Below are 16,305 nucleotides of genomic sequence, written 5' to 3'. Positions count from 1 at the left end.
ACCTGGCCTTGTGTGGAGGAGCCGGGCTGGTGGCAGCCGACACAGAGGCCCTGGTGGGGCTTCTAACAGGCCCGGGGTGCTTAGGACCCAGAGGCAAGAGGCTAAAGCCAGTGCCCCTGGGGAGGAGCCAAACAAGGCTGGGAGGCCAGGACAGGACGGCCGAAGGGTGTGGGGCAGAGGGAAGGACAGACAGACAGGCTGCCTTAGAAACAGCCTGACCAACATCATTTCTACACTTTGAAGTCTTCACGCAGAAAGGCGCAAAGATTCAATCCCGTCTCTCACGCACCACTGGGACAAAAGTAAGAGCTTCAGAGCTGGGGAGGGGAGCTCCGCGCCCCGGGGCCTAAATTTAGAACTCTCTCCCTGCACCTGGGTTCTCCTCTGTGAACCGGGGACAGTCAGAGGGCAAGGGCGGGGGTGTGCGGCCAGCCCTCGGTCAGGCACGCGGACGCCGGCTGGCCCCTGGACGTTCATCGAGAAGACGAGTGGGCCCTGACCACAGGGTCCACGGCGAATGTCCGGAAGCAGACCTTGTGCCACCCCAAGCCGCTCCGCTGGCTCCTGGGCCCTGCGGAGACCCTTCTCCCAGGATGATGCAGAGACGACGCCTGGCCAAACCCCCGAAGGGAGAATGCAGGCTCAGTGGGGACCCCCTTCTCAGGACCCCAGAGCCCCGAGGCCCTGCCCTGGGGCCTGTCCCCGCCTTGGGGCCCCAGGGAGCCGTCCCACAGCTGCTCCTGTTCCCACTGCCCAGTACCAAGCGCCGACCACCTTACATCACCCCTGCCCCTGAAGACCTCTAGAATCAGTCCCTCCTCTCGTCTGGATAACGAGGTCATGTCCAGGCTCTTTCCAGCTCTAACAGCCAAAGATTCCAGCTTCTGCATCAGAACACAAATTAACTTTCTGTTTTAAGCAAAAAGAAACCCCACAGACAATTTATTCCAGATAACTATTATTGAGTTTGTAAGAAATTATCTTGCGGTCTATTTTTAAAACATAACTGAGCTCAAATAGACAGCTGCATGCTCGCATTCATAACCACTGGCCACATTAATCAAAGATGGGAGCAACCACAGGGGCCATCATTGTCAGAAGGATGGATAAATACAAAGTGTCCGTCCACACAGTGGAACGTTATTCAGTCTCAAAAAGGAAAAACACTCTGGCACCTGCTACATGGGTGAACCGTGAAGATGCTATGCTAAGTGAAATAAGCCAGACACAAAAGTCAATTCCTGGAGGCAGAAAGCAGGCAGGGGTGGGTGCCAGGGGCTGGGAGGAAGGGGGACTGACTGAGTCATGGGCACGTTCAAAATGATGTGCGTGCTTACTGCCTTCAACTGGACACTTAAAATGGTAAATTCAGTGTTCTGTTCTACCACAATTAAAATACACACACACACACACACACACACACACACACCCTAAATAAAGGTAAACAAAGGTAGAAAAAAGTCACAAAGATATTTTCAAAACATTTATCTGACACAGGATGTGTCCCCAAAACATAAAGAACTACTACAAAATCTACTTTTAAAATAATAAAATAAATAAAAATTTAAAAACTAGAAGGACATGAATAGGTTATTAATTCAAAAAAGGGAAAACTCATAGCCAAAGAGCCCATGATGGATACTCAGCCTCACTCACAGTCTGTGAAATGCAAATTAAAACGAGCTGGCATTTTATGGACACAGGAAGATTTCAGTGCGACAGTCCCAAGCGTCAGTGACCGGGGGGGGGGACACGTCCCGCTGGTGAGCAGACCCTGGGTGGGCTCAGCCACACCCGTCACAGCCACCAGATGCCCAGAACGGCTCTCAGGGTCCCGGGTGTGCACACGGACCCCCGCCACCCCCTGTCCACAGACAACCTGTTCAGAGGAGATGGTTCCGACCTTGCATGCAGCGCCAGGCAGCAGCAGAGTGGAATAAAATCCGTTCATGGTGAAAGGTCGCATAACAAGTAAACTAAACTAAAACTACAGGCAAAGCTTGAAAATATGAAACAGTGTTTAAACCCTGGCAAATAAGATACGGAGTAGAGTTACATCTGGGTAAAATTTTAAAGCACGCAAAATGAACCAGTGAAAGGACCGTGCTGCCAGGGTTGAGGGCAAGCAGGAGCAGTGAGCAGGCGGAGCATGTGGGGTTCAGGGCTGGGGGCCTGCTCCGTGGGACACCGTGGTGGTGACTGCGCGCCCTCCTCCATCCGGCCAGACCTTCCGGATGACGGCACCAGGGGCGGCCTCCACGCAAGTCTGAACTAAGGCTAAAAGTCACGTACCCGAGCGGCCTCTACGCAAACTCTGAATTGAAGCTAAAAGTCACGTACCCGAGCAGCCTCCACACAAACTCTGAATTGAAGCTAAAAGTCACGTACCCGAGCGGCCTCCACGCAAACTCTGAACTGAAGCTAAAAGTCACGTACCCAGCACAGCATACACGCAGAACTCTCGGTACTTCCTGCTGAACTTCTCTGTAAACCGAGAACTGCTCAAGGAGTGAAGTCTATTCATTTTTCCAGCGTTACAGATCAAAGAGAAGAGCCACACAAGGTGATACTTTAGGACCTGTGGCTCAGAACCAAATCTCTAAGAGGGGGTATGAAAGGGAGCAGAGCCCTAGAGGTCTTCCTGGGACACACCCTCCTGCGCCCCCACCTCCTGTTTCTAGGAAAGCTTTCGCCTCCTGATTTTCCCCCAGTCCCGAAGGGCAGATTCAACCAGAAAAGTGAGACAGTGCGAAAACGAAAGAAAACCGTCAAGCAGGACAAAAGAGTAACAGTTGAGCCATAAAACAAAGCCAAGGACCTTTAGTTTCTCCTCAAGGGCTGCAGAGAATATCCTGAGCCGTGTCCTTGAGCTGTTTTGCAGATACTGAAACCCTTGCCAGGAGGAAGAGGTGAACTGCGTGCTGCCCCCACAGCACCTTGACCCCAGACCAGCTGGAAGCAGAAGGCGGATGGCTGAGATTCCTGTAACATCACCTCGTTAGCTCAGCACCCACCAGCCGGAGCGCTGCCCGTGAGCTGATCAAGTGCCCCGTGAGCCCCTCCCCTGAAGCCCGCAGGAGTCCGGGCCTCCTGAGCACGAGCTGCCCGCTGCCCTCATCCGGGGCCACAATAAAGGCTGTGCGGTCCTTCCCCACAGCCCGAGTCAGTGGATGAGCTTTTCTGTGCATCGGGCAAACGGACCCAAGTTTGGCTGAGTAACAGGTCACGACAGGCCCCTGAGAGTTCGTGTGTCTAGAACACCACGTCCGGCACGCAGAGAGCACAGGACTTCTCACGACTCTGCGTCGGCCGAGGGGCAGAAGAGATGGGTCAGGGCGGGCAGGGTGGGTAAGGACGAGGTGGGGAGGGGCTGGGCGTGCATGGACGCTCACCTTGAAGGTCAAGGCTATGGGAGAGGAAGGGGGGCAAGGGGAGGGTGGGAGTCAATGGAGATTCAGCTGTATCATTCCTTAAAACCTGGAGAATAAAGGAAGAAACGCTCGTCACGTTACCTCGAGATCGTCGAGGGAGCGGGTGATGCTCAGCCTGCGGGACCGCCCGAAGGACCTCCGGCTGGAGGTGCGCGGAGCCGGGGGCGCGAGTCCGATGCCCCGCCCGAACTTGGAGCCCTGAAACAGAGACAAAGACCCGTTACCCTCTTGGGAGGAGATGCTGGTCAGCCCGACGCAGGGCGCCGCCTGGAGAGACGGAGAGGAGGGGAGGCCTCACACACGAAAACCCAGAGCTGGAAAAGGTCACCCGGGGCCCCGAGTGCTCACCGGGCCACCCCCAGCTGTGCGTCCAGAGGACGACCCCAGCCTCAACCCCACGTCCACGGGCAAGGGCGAAACAGAGCGCGTGTCAGGGAAAGCTTGAGCGGGTGGCGGAAGTCGTTAGTAACATGGACTAGTTTTTGACAAGTTTGTGCTTTCACACAATTTTAGAAGCATTTTAGGAAATTAAAGAGTCTCGGGACATTCAGCTGGTGTCTGAAGACCAAACCAAGCCCGTGGCATGAAACAACCAACCATTAACACTTCTCATTCTTCCTCTAGGAAATGACCAGAATTAATTCACTGCCATTATGCCAGACGTCTCCCCAAATATGGTTCAGCAAATAAGCCATCACGTTTTAAAAATAAAAGGCATCACAGCTGAAAATCTCCCATTTCCTGGGTACGCGAAATCCTAAGTGGCCTGCTTCAAGCACAGAAGAAGTTGCAAGTGTCTAAACCCTCCGAGACCTCGGGTTCTCCGCTCCGCACCTGCGGAGGGACCCAGGGCACCTCGCAGAAAGACAGAACGTGCAGCACTTCCCTGTGAAGCTCTCTGGGCTGAGCCTCTGCACCGCCAACCTGGCAGACGCACCCATGCCCTGCTGCAAGCACCTCTGCGGGGACAGAGGCCCATGACGGCCGTGCTGCAGACACGTGAGCAGCAGAGGTTCAGAAAAGCCACCTGGAGCAGAGCGCGTGAGCTTGAGCGAGGAAAAGAGAGGGAAGGAGGGAGGGAGACAGAGAGGGAGGGAGAGGGAAGACGGAGCTGACTCAGGGAGAGGAAACGCAATGACGACCAGGACCCCTCAGATGTGTCATCACTGGTAGTAAGGGGGTCCCCGGCAGTAACGTGTCACCACGCGCTCCTCAGCCCCCGCGTCCCAGCAAGAGCCCAGGCGCACACATGCCCCCACAAGCGCGTCCTCATCTCTGCACGTCCACCCCAGGCGGGGCTGTGCTGCCAGCCTGCCCGCCAAGGTCCCTGGGCGATGTGATGCCCACGGGACTGCGGTAAACAGGCCTCAGGGCAGCGGGGGGCAGGAAGCGGGCCATGAGGGTGCCAGGCCAGAGACAGACCCCCGAGGCCCCAGGAGCATCACCCTGAAAGCAAGCCATGGAGCCGTGCAGGAGTGAGGCTGCGCGGGGCTGGGGATCGGCCTCTAAGGAGCCAAGTTGCCCAGAGACCTCCTTGTCCCCAGACGGGCCTGGGAGCCACCACGCTGCCTCTCACAGGCCGAGGAAAGGCCTACGCCAGCCTGAGTGTGCTCAGGGCCGCGTCTCTGAGACCCTCCCCCACCCACCAACCAGGGGTGAGCCTGGGGTTCCAACTGCGCTTCTGCTCCAGGAGACGGGCACCCGGGCCGGCCCAGGGGGGGCTCTGAGACACTGACAGACCCTCACGGGCTCTCCCCTTTGTCCCGAAGTCCCCTCCTCCTCCGCCCACCCCCCTTCTCCCACCCCCAGCAGCACCCTGGCTTACTGCTGGGCCTTGCCAGCAAGTTACTGACATATTCTTGAGCAATATTTGTCTAATGTCTTTTTCAAAAAATATGCCTCGGGCTGAGTCTGTGCGTGAGATGTACTGGAATCCAGCGACCCTTTGCAGACCCATGCCACCCCCTCCGCCCCTGGGCCGCCCCCTCCCCCCAGTACAGTGCACCCTTTCGAGAGCCTCCTTCAGGCATTTTCCATAAACAGCCCCGGGTGAGGCGGTCCTGGAACCACCAGCCCCCAGCGTTCCCACCTCCCCGGCGGGGGCTGCAGGGCCTGCGCTCTCCGTGGTCCCTGCGGGAACGCCGGCTTGGGGAAAACGGGAGGGCAAGATAACCGGGAGCCAGGGGTCCTCGCGGCGTCGTGCTGGTCGTGCAGAGGCTGGAGCTGGACTGGGACGTCAGGGAAGGCCTGAGCGGACCCCGCGGCGACGCCGCAGCAGCAGGAGGAACTGCAGCTCTCAGTGACGCCAGAGTCCCTGCCCCCTCCGCCCCCCACCCCGGGCGTGACGGGGACCAAGCTCCGGGCGTTAATAAACTACTGGAAAAGCCCCGCTGGCCTGGCGCCACGTCACCGGCTCTCCCAGAAAGAACTACTGACACGCAGAAGCGGTCACGGCAAGGCCCACGGGCCCGCTCTCTGCACAGTCCGCTCTTCCCCCTGCAGGCCGAGGGCCGCCCCGGCCTCAGCTGAGGTTTGGTGACCTCAGCACGGTCCCCGAGGGCCACCGTCTCGTTCCCCCCAAGACGAGGCCCAGAGAAGGGAGACACCCGGCGGGGTGAGGGAAAAACCCGCTGCCCACCACCCGCGGAGGGGCCTCCCAGACCCCACACAGTGACCCGGCCCGGTCTGTCCGGCCTACTCAGCCTGCAGGTGAGGAGCCACAACCAGAGACGGGCCCGCTCGGGGCCAAACCCAGCTCTCGTCTCGTCTCGTCTCGAAGATCAGGAGCAGGAACACCCGACTGAAGGGTGAAGACACCCCAGTGGGGCAGGGCCGGGTCCCCGCCGGACAGTGCCGGGCACGCAGCGGGCGCTCCGTGAGCATTTATGGAACAAACCCCAGCGCACGGGGCCATCTAGGTTCCAATGGAGGCCAGCTCAGCTAAAGCTTTCCCAGGAGTCTGAGGAGCGAGGCTTCCAGCTGACGCACCTCTCCTGCCCAATCAGGCAGCGTCCAGTCAGAAAGCAAAGCCACACAGAGCCTCACTGACTGCCTCACAGAGCGTCCCCGTAAAGAACTGCCAGCTGGGCCCCAGAGAACCGAGCGGGCAAAAGGGACCCACGATGCCAGGAGGCCGGGGCGGCACGGAAGAGGAGCTGTCTGAGCCTGCGGGCAGGGGAGCGGCGGGCACGGAGGACCCCAGCCTCGGACTCGGGCCCTCGGGGGCACAGGCGACAGCTGGTTTTGGGCAGAGAGGCCCCGGGAGGCAGGGAACCACGCTGGATGCAGGCAGCGGGGAGCACTGCAGCCCCCAGTTGCTGCGACCAGAGCTGGGCGTCAACCCAGCTGGCCAGGGGGAGGGCGCAGAGCCCGTCCCGAGCCCAGCACAGGAGGAGGCCCCGGGGCTGAGGGATGAGAGCCGAGCGGCCAGCACAGCTCGTGAGGTCCGGCTCCTACAAACTCCGCCGTCAGGAAGAAGCCTAAGCCCAACATCCAATCAGTTTTAGAATCAACAGAAATCCACTTCCAACACGGCCCTGGACAAACGCAGAGGTGACTCGGGAGACGTGAGCGCTGAGGGAGGGCCCCTCTTCACTGCGATCACCTTCTCGAGAAAGAAGCCAAGACTGGGTCTCCTGCTCAACAAAGAAAAGGGCAAATGTGTTTCCCATTGTTCAGTCACTCAGTCGGTCTGACTCTTGGCGACCCCCAGGACTGCAGCACGCCAGGCCTCCCGGTCCTTCACCATCTCGAGGACTTGGCTCAAATTCACGTCCATTGAGTTGGTGATGCCATCCAACCTCTCTCTCTCATTCTCCTGCCACCTCCTTCTCCTTTCGCCTTCAACCTTTCCCAGCACCAGGCTCTACCTGCAGAAAATTCTTAAAGAGATGTGGGAATACCTGACCATCTAACCTGTCTTCTGAGAAACCTGTTCGCGGGTCAAGAAGCAACAGTTAGAATGTGTACAAAAGGTCAGTCAAATCACGACAGAAAATTAAGGAATATGCCTGTTTATTCAATAATGTCTAAGAGACAGGCAGTCATCAAGAGTGAAAACAGAGACTTGTTCAAAAGACAGAAAAACGGTGTGTGGCAGAACTTCCAAGCCAATAAAGGAGGTGATGAAGGAAGCAAGAAAGCCAACAACAGACTTGAAAACAAAACATACAAACAGGCAGGAAAGGAGAAGCCTAGGAAAAAAACAGACTTACAGACAGCACACAGCAACGTCATGGAACCAAGACTATACATGGCAGTAATCTCAATAAATATAAATGGACTAAATTCGCCAATTTATTCCAATCTTACTCCTGAGTCTCAGAACATCAAATTGCATCAGGGTAAACATCCAACTACCTGCCACTCATAGTAACAATCCTAAGACATGAAAAAATGGAAAAGTTTATTAAAGACAGAAAATGCTGACTCAGAGAAGGCTTGTGTAGCCATGTATAACAGACAAAACAGATTTTACCTCTAGTGGAGATTTTTAAATAAAAGATTCAATATGCCAAAAAGAGAAGAAAGGGAGGAAAGGGGGAGAAAAATGCTACCATTGGTTTTATGACTTTGTGAGGTTAGTGTAAACTTGACACCAAAACTAAACAATGAGAGAAGGGAAAGTGCAAGACAGTCTCACTCTAAAGTACGGATGCGAAAATCCTGCAAGAATACTAGAAAGCCAAACCCTGCAGTGAATAAAGACAAGCACGAGTTGGGCTTATCTCAGGAATGTAAGCTGGGTTCAATATTTAAACCCTATCAGTACCATATACCATATTAGCATTTTTAAGGAGGAAGCCCATCTGATTGTCTCAGTGAGTGCAAAAGAACCAAAAAAGAAAGGCTAAAATTCAACACCCATTCATGATGCCAAGTATTAACAAGCAGGAAGAGAGGTAATCCTGGCAAGGCAGCGGTACATAGAAAGAAGCAAATCCACTGTACTTTTAAATATCACAAATGACGACATGTACAACTTTTATGTATGTACCACTTATAATAGTAACAAATCATATAAGGTATCTAGAAATCAGTCTGATCAAATAATCTAAGAATAAAAGTAGTCAACAATGTTTGTGAAGGTATTTATGAAAGTATACAATTTTACTGAAAGAAAATCTAAACACCTGATGAGAGATACCACTTTCGCGGATAGGATACGGTATAGGATATTTCTTCCTGGAGATGCTGTCCCAATTAAACAATCAATAGCAATTTTTTTGGCAAATTCATTAGCTGATTATAAAATCTGTATAAAAGAGCAAGGCTTAAGCAACGCCAAGATCAGATCAGGCATATCAGACACAAAGCTACAATTCTGAAAGAAAAGGGTGGCTGGGGCACTGACATAGGAGGTCAGAGAATCGAGACCCACACGTACGTGGATACGCGGCACACGGCACAGGGCACCACTGGGCCTCCTGAGAACATGAATTCAGTGCTTCCGACTGGTTGCCCACATAGAGGAAAAAATTAACTTGTCACCCACCTTATGCCACACACAAAAATCAACTCCATAAAATGTTAGGGGGAGAAAAAGGAGAAAATCTTTCAGAGATCAGGGTACTAGGGAATGTGTTAAATCACATTCATGAAAAGAGAAATGCAAGAGAAAGGCAGACAAGCTGGACAACATCAAAGTCAAGAACTTCTGTTCATCAAGGTGACGCTGCACGTGGAGCACCGAGAGGCATTCAGGGACTGTGCGCAATCGGCAGAGGTTAATAGCCAGAATCGGTAACTCCTACCGATCAGAGAAGACAACCCAACAGAAAAACGGGCCAAGTTTTCAGTAGGTCCCTCAACAAAGAGGAAATCACACCTTTGTGATCAGGGAACGCAAACTAAAGCCACAAGATAACATAGCTTAACGGAAAGTGGAGGAGCCTCACAAAGGCAAGTTCCAGCAAGCACACGGGCAATCTGAGCTCAGAGGAGTGGGTGCAGGGCTGTCGGGAACACCACGTGCTTCTGCGTGGTGAGGGCATTGTGAGCAAATTTTACTGAGCTTGGAACCTGGACTAAAGCCTCCAAGTCGTGGGACTCAGCGGTTAAACTAGGACGGAACAGATGGTGAGAACTCCAGGACATCTCAGAGGAGCGTGGCCTCAGACACCTGAGAGAGCTGGTCTTGTGTTCCTCCTGGAGACCCACCTGGACTAATGGCTGAGCAGAAGCCCTGGACTCTCCCCTGGGCGCAGAGAGGCCATGCGCAGCATAGAGGTTTCCCTCCTCTCGCAGGAGGGGAAGGGGCGGCACGGGTAGAAGCTCCGGGACCCCTGTCTGGGGGGCGTGCAGGGTGACACCGGATACGGTTCCCACTGCTTCAGTCTGGGGCAAGGACTGGGCACCAGGAGCCACAACACTGGCAGTACCGTCCGTCAGTGATTCCATCTGCACCTGCTCCAGAGACCCGGCTACTGTCGGTACAAAGGAACACAGAGATCAGAAGCTTAACACTCAGCCCTGCTACAGAGCAGCCCTTCCATTCTTTGAACAGACCCTGAGACATGCCTTCATATTCACAGCTGGAGACGTGTGCAAGAATGCTCACCAAAGCATTCTGTCTGTCATTCTGTTAATGGCTGTGTGTGTGTGTGTGTGGTGAGTGAGTGTGAGAGTGTATGTGTGTGTGTGTGTGTGTTCGTGGTATGCTCAGATGATGGGTTATTATATAGCTAAAATGATGAACTGCAGGTGAAGATAATATCATGGAGAAGTCTTTGAAGTGACATGCCTTATTAGAAAACAAGTTACAGAACACTGTCTTATAAAGCCATTTAAAGCTTAAGAAACAGCAAAACTAATCAATACCGGATTCAAGCACTTCAAATCCTTCTGATTCTGGCAGTAACGTGGTGGCCACTTAGCTGGGAACATTCTCCCTTTTCCTGGCAACTGTCTAAAGCCAAGGACGGGAAGCGGTGGCCCTGCTACGTCCCCGCTCCCTTGCTGCCCGCCTCCTTCACCTGAGTGTCCTCCCCTCTGCGCGCCACACATTGTCCAGCTCCTCTGGAAGGCCTGCCCCGCCGGGTCCAGGAGGGGCCGAGCCCTTCCCACTGGGGGAGCACAGGGTGCAGGCGGTCAGAAGGACCGCCTCGTGCAGAGCAAGTGAGTGCAGAGAGCCGAGAGGCCCGGCGTCCCATCCCAGCGTGCTGTCCCGGTGTCCCGCCCCCCCACGTCCCGGCATGCCATCCCTGCATGCCACCCCCATGTCCCCATGCGTCCCGGCGTCCCCACGTCACGTCCCAATGTACCCGCGTCCCTGTGTCCCCAGGCATGCTGTCCCCGCGTGCCATCCCCGCATCCCCACGTCCCAGCGTCCCATCCCGACATCCCCGCATCCCATCCCAGCGTCCCCGTGTCCCATCCCGGCGTCCCAGCGTCCAGGCATCCCTGCGTCCCCACATCCCATCCCGGCGTCCACGCGTCCTGTCCCGGTGTCCCCACATCCTGGCGTCCCCGCATCCCATCCCGGCGTCCACGTGTCCCGTCCCGGCATCCCTGTGTCCCATCCCGGCATCCCGGCATCCCAGTGTCCCCACGTCCTGGCGTCCCCGCATCCCATCCCGGCGTCCCTGCATCCCGTCCCGGTGTCCAGGCGTCCCTGCGTCCCCACATCCCGTCCCGGTGTCCCCGCGTCCCATCCCGGCATCCCCGCGTGCCATCCCCGCGTGCCATCCCGCCGTCCCATCCCGGCGTCCCGGCGTCCCCGCGTCCCCGCGTCCCCGCATCCATGCGTCCGTCCCGGGGCAGAGCACCTCCACGGGCGGGCGGGTAGGGCGGGCCCTGTTATCTCCCAGACCAGCTGACTCTCCCCATCATCCTCGGCTTCCTCCACCACCGACTCTGAGAGAGCCAGGTGTTGCTGAGCAAGGGCGCTGTTTACAAGGGTGGAAGATCAAAGCCGCTCTTTTCAGAGGCAGTTAAATCACCAGGCTTTGCCCAGCCTTTTTAGTATTCTCTAGATTTTTTTTTTTTTTTACAGTCTATTTTAAAACTTCCTCTCATTGTACTAGAAGAGAGGTCAGTCTGTTGAATCCGATACTGTCCTCGCAGGAGGACGGATGAGCCTGTCCTTAGCAAAGCCACAGAAATACCGATAAGGCTTCCAGCACCAATCCTCACTTTGATCTTAATAAATAAAGAATTACTAACATGATTTTAAGTTTTTTCTTCAAATGTGTTCTTTTTAGATGAGTAAAACATGTTCAGATTCCCATAATAAAAAATCAAAACAACAAAAAAATAAAATTCTAGTGTTCTGGGCCCTTCCCAGTTTTCACTTACTGCCCTGGGTAACTAGTACTATGTGTTTGAAGTGTTTCCTTTTCATTTCTTCTATATGTTTACATAAAAACATGTGTATGCTTTAAAATGCATAGGTTTATTCGGGGGGTATTGAAATGCCTTAAACAAAAGCGGGGCCATATTAAATGTGCATGTGTGACCGGCTTGCCCGCTCCCTGGGCTGTCCCCACGGGTGACTCTCCACCCCACCCACCTCCCACCTGGCTGCACACCCCCTCCCCTGCAGCAGGTGTATCCCCGAGACGAGGCCGGGCACACGAGGAGCAGCAAGAGGGTGCCCGCAGCTTCTGCTGGGCCTCCATCGCTCCCTGCCCCACTCCTGCAGACCACCTCTGCCATCCCCCCATCCTCCTGCAGGCTGGAATGTGGACAGACGCTGTCTCACCCCTGCGGAGCGGCTGTCTTAACCTCAAGTTCATGTGCAGGCACACGTGGGACCATGGAAACAACAGGAAGGAGGGATACGGCTCCTGATGAAGAGGGAGCCTCTGTGCCGGCCCTGGGCAGCCCACCCAGGCCGACCAGCGGAGAGCACAGCCCTGAGGGTTCAGGCCACACAAAATCCTGTGTGACAGACTGAAACCCATCACTTGTAAATGAGCGCATGTAGCCTACCGTACGAAAATACATCATTCTTCACGCCATTGTCAACAAGCACGTTTTATTCAATCAAAAAAATTTCAGTGACAACAACTTCTGCCAGTTTGGAAATGACTCACCCTTGAAAACCTCCTCTCCTGCGTCCCCCGAGAGCCTCTCTGGGGCGGCTGACCTGACACTGGCCTCAGGACACCTGCAGAGGTGTTCACCCGCACAGGCAAGAGTCAGAAAATGCCTTCCCTCCAGGCCTCACAGCAGAAAGGGGCCCCAGAAAGCCAAGATCTGGACTGAGGCAGGGTACACAGGATAGGGCTCAGGAAAAGGCGCATAATGAAGAGGACCATCTGGACACGGAGGTGATGGGACTTGGGGACCAACTGGTGACCGAACACGGTGATGAGAGTCCTGCTAACAGCTGGCTTCCTTCGGGCAGACAGAACAGAAAGTCTGTGTGCCAGGAGTTCCGACGGGTACATTTAACACAAAGAGCTGCTGAGCATGACATGGAAGCAGTCATGAGCACCAGAGGGTGGAGGAAGAGAGAGACCGCGCACACCCCTGGAGGCCCCTCCCAGCCTGGGGTCAGGCCTGCTTGCCCCCACTGGGCACAGTCGGAGGGGCTGAAAAGGAAAAGCTGGTGAGAAGTCCCCTGGGGCACGCAGAGCTCCCTCGGGACCCTGGAGGGCCGTGCCCGCCCGAGGGCTGTGCGGCAGGGCAGAGCCGGCCCATCAGGAGCGAAGGCCCAGGCAGGCGACAGCTGCCGTCTGAGCGATGGAGGCGCCACGTGCACCGGGCCTCTCCGCGAAGACCGAGACTGACCAGCTCCAGGTATGCGGTGGAACCTCTGCGCAGTCAGCCGCTCAGCTCTAAGTGAAACATGCCAAGGCCTCGAGGCCACATCCGAGGAAGGCCCTGGACCGAATTCGCTCGGAAAAGCCCGTGCACAAAGACGCTGAGTGGGGACGGGGTTGGGGGGAGGGCCGCAGAGGGCGCGGGGGCGGGGCCGGGGCGGGGGCGAGGGCGGGGCGGGCCGGCGGGGCGGGGCCGGCGGGGCGGGGCCGGCGGGGCGGGGCCGGGGCGGCGTCCCAGGCGCTCCCTCTCAGCACCAGGCACTCAGCACCTTCTTGGCCGGCGGCGGACGCTGGAGCTGGGCCGCGGGACAGCACTCTGCCTGCAGGGCCGTGCTGGTTCCCGCGGGGCCGTCAGGGCCACACTCTCCCGAGGCCGTCGCCGGGGGGCAGCCTGCTCCCCGGCAGCCAGCGCCGCCCAGCAGCCCGCCGCCCGCGGGCCTGCCCTCTAGGCTCTACGTCTCTGCCTTCGGCCCCTCTGCTGCTTCCTGCGCAGGGTTCCATTCGCACTCCCGTGGCGGTGAGCCAGCTCTGGCCTGGTTCTTTCTGATAACTTCTCCCCGTTCAACTCGCAGGCGTGTTTTCTGTCTCCTGGCCAAATCCTGATGGACGCAGCCTGGTTCTGCACAGGGTAAAACCCTGAAGCCACAGTCTCCATGGAGAGGAGCTGACGGCAATTCCAGACGCACCTACCCAACCTTCCGCCATCTCTGGCCTCGCTCCCGCCCACGCCTAACGCCTCTTCCTCTTGGCGTTCCTGGCGCTTCCGGCCTCCATCCCTTCCTGGCCTGTCCTCTGCTGATGCAGACAAGCCTCACGCCAGCTCAGGCCAGGCCAGGAGGGACACCGGGAGCCCCAGCTTAGGACCCTGGAAGCCTCTGCCACTCCAGCTGGGGCCGGGGGCTTAGACTGTGCTGAAATGAGGAGAACCCACTTAGCAAAGAGCAACGGATACACTTCCCTAGACTGGAGCTGGGATGCAGCAACGTACAATCTATTACTACTTATTTATTACTGTACTACTTACTACAATTTATTACTACTTAGATAAATTGTGTGTCCGTCACATTGAAAGATGAATGCCACCTGACTACTGGCAAGTCGCTGGATGTGCATAAACCCTACTCTCCTTATCAGTAAGATGATGAGCTCACAGCATCCCCATTCAGGTCAAATAAGGAGATAAGACAAACGCTATGTCGCCACTCCCCAGCACCAGAGACCTCCCTTCCGCGCCAAGGGCTTCGTTCTTCTGTCACAAAAGAAGTAGTAACAGCCAACACCTTCGTTTTCACTACATTTTTGCTCAAGGTGAAAGAACATTAAAAAGAAGTCCAAGACCCTCCTAAGTACAAACCACTGATCTCTGACAAAGGGTCAAAGATAATACAAGAAAACAATGACCATCTTTTCTACAAAGGGTACTGGAACAATAGGCATCCACAGCCAAAAACTGAATCTAGACACAGACTTCACACCCTTCAGAAAATTAACTCCAAGTGGATCACAGACATCAGTGTAAAACAAAAAATCAAAAAGCTCCTAGAAGACAGCACAAGAGGAAACCTGGAAGACCGCGGGTTCAGTGACGCGTTTGGTACAGCACCAAAGACACAATCCATGAAAGAAAGAACTGATAAGCTGCTGGACTTCATCAAAATGAAGAATTTTTACTCTGTGTGAAGGCCTGTTATCCAAAACAAAGAACTCTTAAAACAACGGTAAGAAAACACACAATCCAGGACTCGGGGCTCCCCTGGCAGCCCAGTGGTTAAGACTTCACACTTTCAGTGCAGAGGGCATGGGTCTGATCCCTGGTCGAGAGAAACTAGAACCCCACATGCCATGCAGTGTGGCCAAACAATCTGATAAAAAATGGGCCAAAGATCTTAGCAGACACCTCACCAAAGATACACAGACGATAAGTAAGTATAGGAAGAGATATTCAACATCACATGTCATCAGGGAGATGCAAGTTAAGACAATGAGATACCACTACACAAGTGTCAGAATGGCAAAAACGCTAAACACTGACACGCAATTGGTGCCAGAACGTGAAGCGACACTCTTCATCATTGCTGGCAGAAATGCAAAATGGTGCAGCCACTTTGGAAGATACTTTCTTACAAAGCAGCACACACTCCAAGCCCACAATTCAGCAATCTCCCTCCCTTGGAGCTTACCCACAGAAGTTGAAAACTTACACCCACAGGAAAACCTGCACACAGATGTTTCCATCAGTTTTATTCAGAGCTGCCAGAACCTGGAAGCAACCAAAGTGTCCTTCAGGAGGGGAATGGATAAATACACCGTGATGCCTCCAGACAGTGGAATGTTGTTAGTGCTAAAGGAAAATGAGCTAACGAGCCATGAAAAGACAAGGCTAAGTGAAGGAAGCCAATCTGAAAAGGCCATAGCCGTGTGCCATGCTGGCATTCTGAAAGAGCGGAGCAGTGGAGACGGTGAAAGCCTGAGTGATGCCCAGGAGCTGACAGAAGGGCGGGAGGAGCGGGCAGAGCACGGAGCATGTTTAAGGCCGTGAAAACCACTCTACGTGATCCACAGTGGTGAGTACACGTCCTTATACATTTGTGCAAGTCCGCAGAACACACACAAGAGTGACCCTAGCAGAAACTGTGGAGTCGGGTCTGCTGATGGTGACAAAGGTCCCTTGGGGGGGAACGGGGACAGGGGTGGGGGGAGGCTGTGCACCTTTGAGGACAGAGCTACCTTTCTGTGCCTTCCCCTCAATTTCATTATAAACCTAAAACGGCTCTAAAAGACAGTCTTGTGAAAAACAGAAAGAAGAAAGGTTTGAACCATGAACCTGCTTCATCCTGACGGCTGACCTCAGACAAGTCCTTGGCCCCTGGAGGACCAGTCACCAGCCTGCAGGGACACAGCGCACCCACGGTCCCGGGGTCCCTGAGGTCAGACCCCCGTCCCCAAGGAGCCTGAGACAGCGTGGAGCTGAACAGGGCTGATGGGCACTCCCACCCAGGGGGTAGACATGAGGCGCACTACCGTCCACCGGACAGACAGGCACCCTGCGTCCAGTCAGTGTTAGGTCCCCCGACACAGCGGCCGTGGGGAGAACCCACTCACGGGGT

At 55.2% G+C, this 16,305-nt stretch overlaps 1 protein-coding gene across 2 annotated transcripts in view; it reads right to left on the bottom strand.

The window, feature by feature from the left end:
* The window catches only part of RGS12 (regulator of G protein signaling 12), a 120,549-nt gene that overhangs the window by 74,489 nt on the left and 29,755 nt on the right, over positions 1 to 16,305 (bottom strand). For both annotated transcript variants that reach the window (XM_070462459.1, XM_070462460.1), the window contains exon 3: positions 3,513 to 3,629. In XM_070462459.1, the coding sequence (XP_070318560.1) occupies positions 3,513 to 3,629 (117 nt within the window). The remainder of the gene's footprint in view (positions 1 to 3,512; positions 3,630 to 16,305) is intronic.

Source organism: Odocoileus virginianus, unplaced genomic scaffold (genome assembly GCF_023699985.2).
Source record: "Odocoileus virginianus isolate 20LAN1187 ecotype Illinois unplaced genomic scaffold, Ovbor_1.2 Unplaced_Scaffold_5, whole genome shotgun sequence".
NCBI classification, from domain to species: Eukaryota; Metazoa; Chordata; class Mammalia; order Artiodactyla; family Cervidae; genus Odocoileus; species Odocoileus virginianus.
Note: the sequence above shows the minus strand (reverse complement) of the source record. Positions and strands in the feature narration are given on the sequence as shown.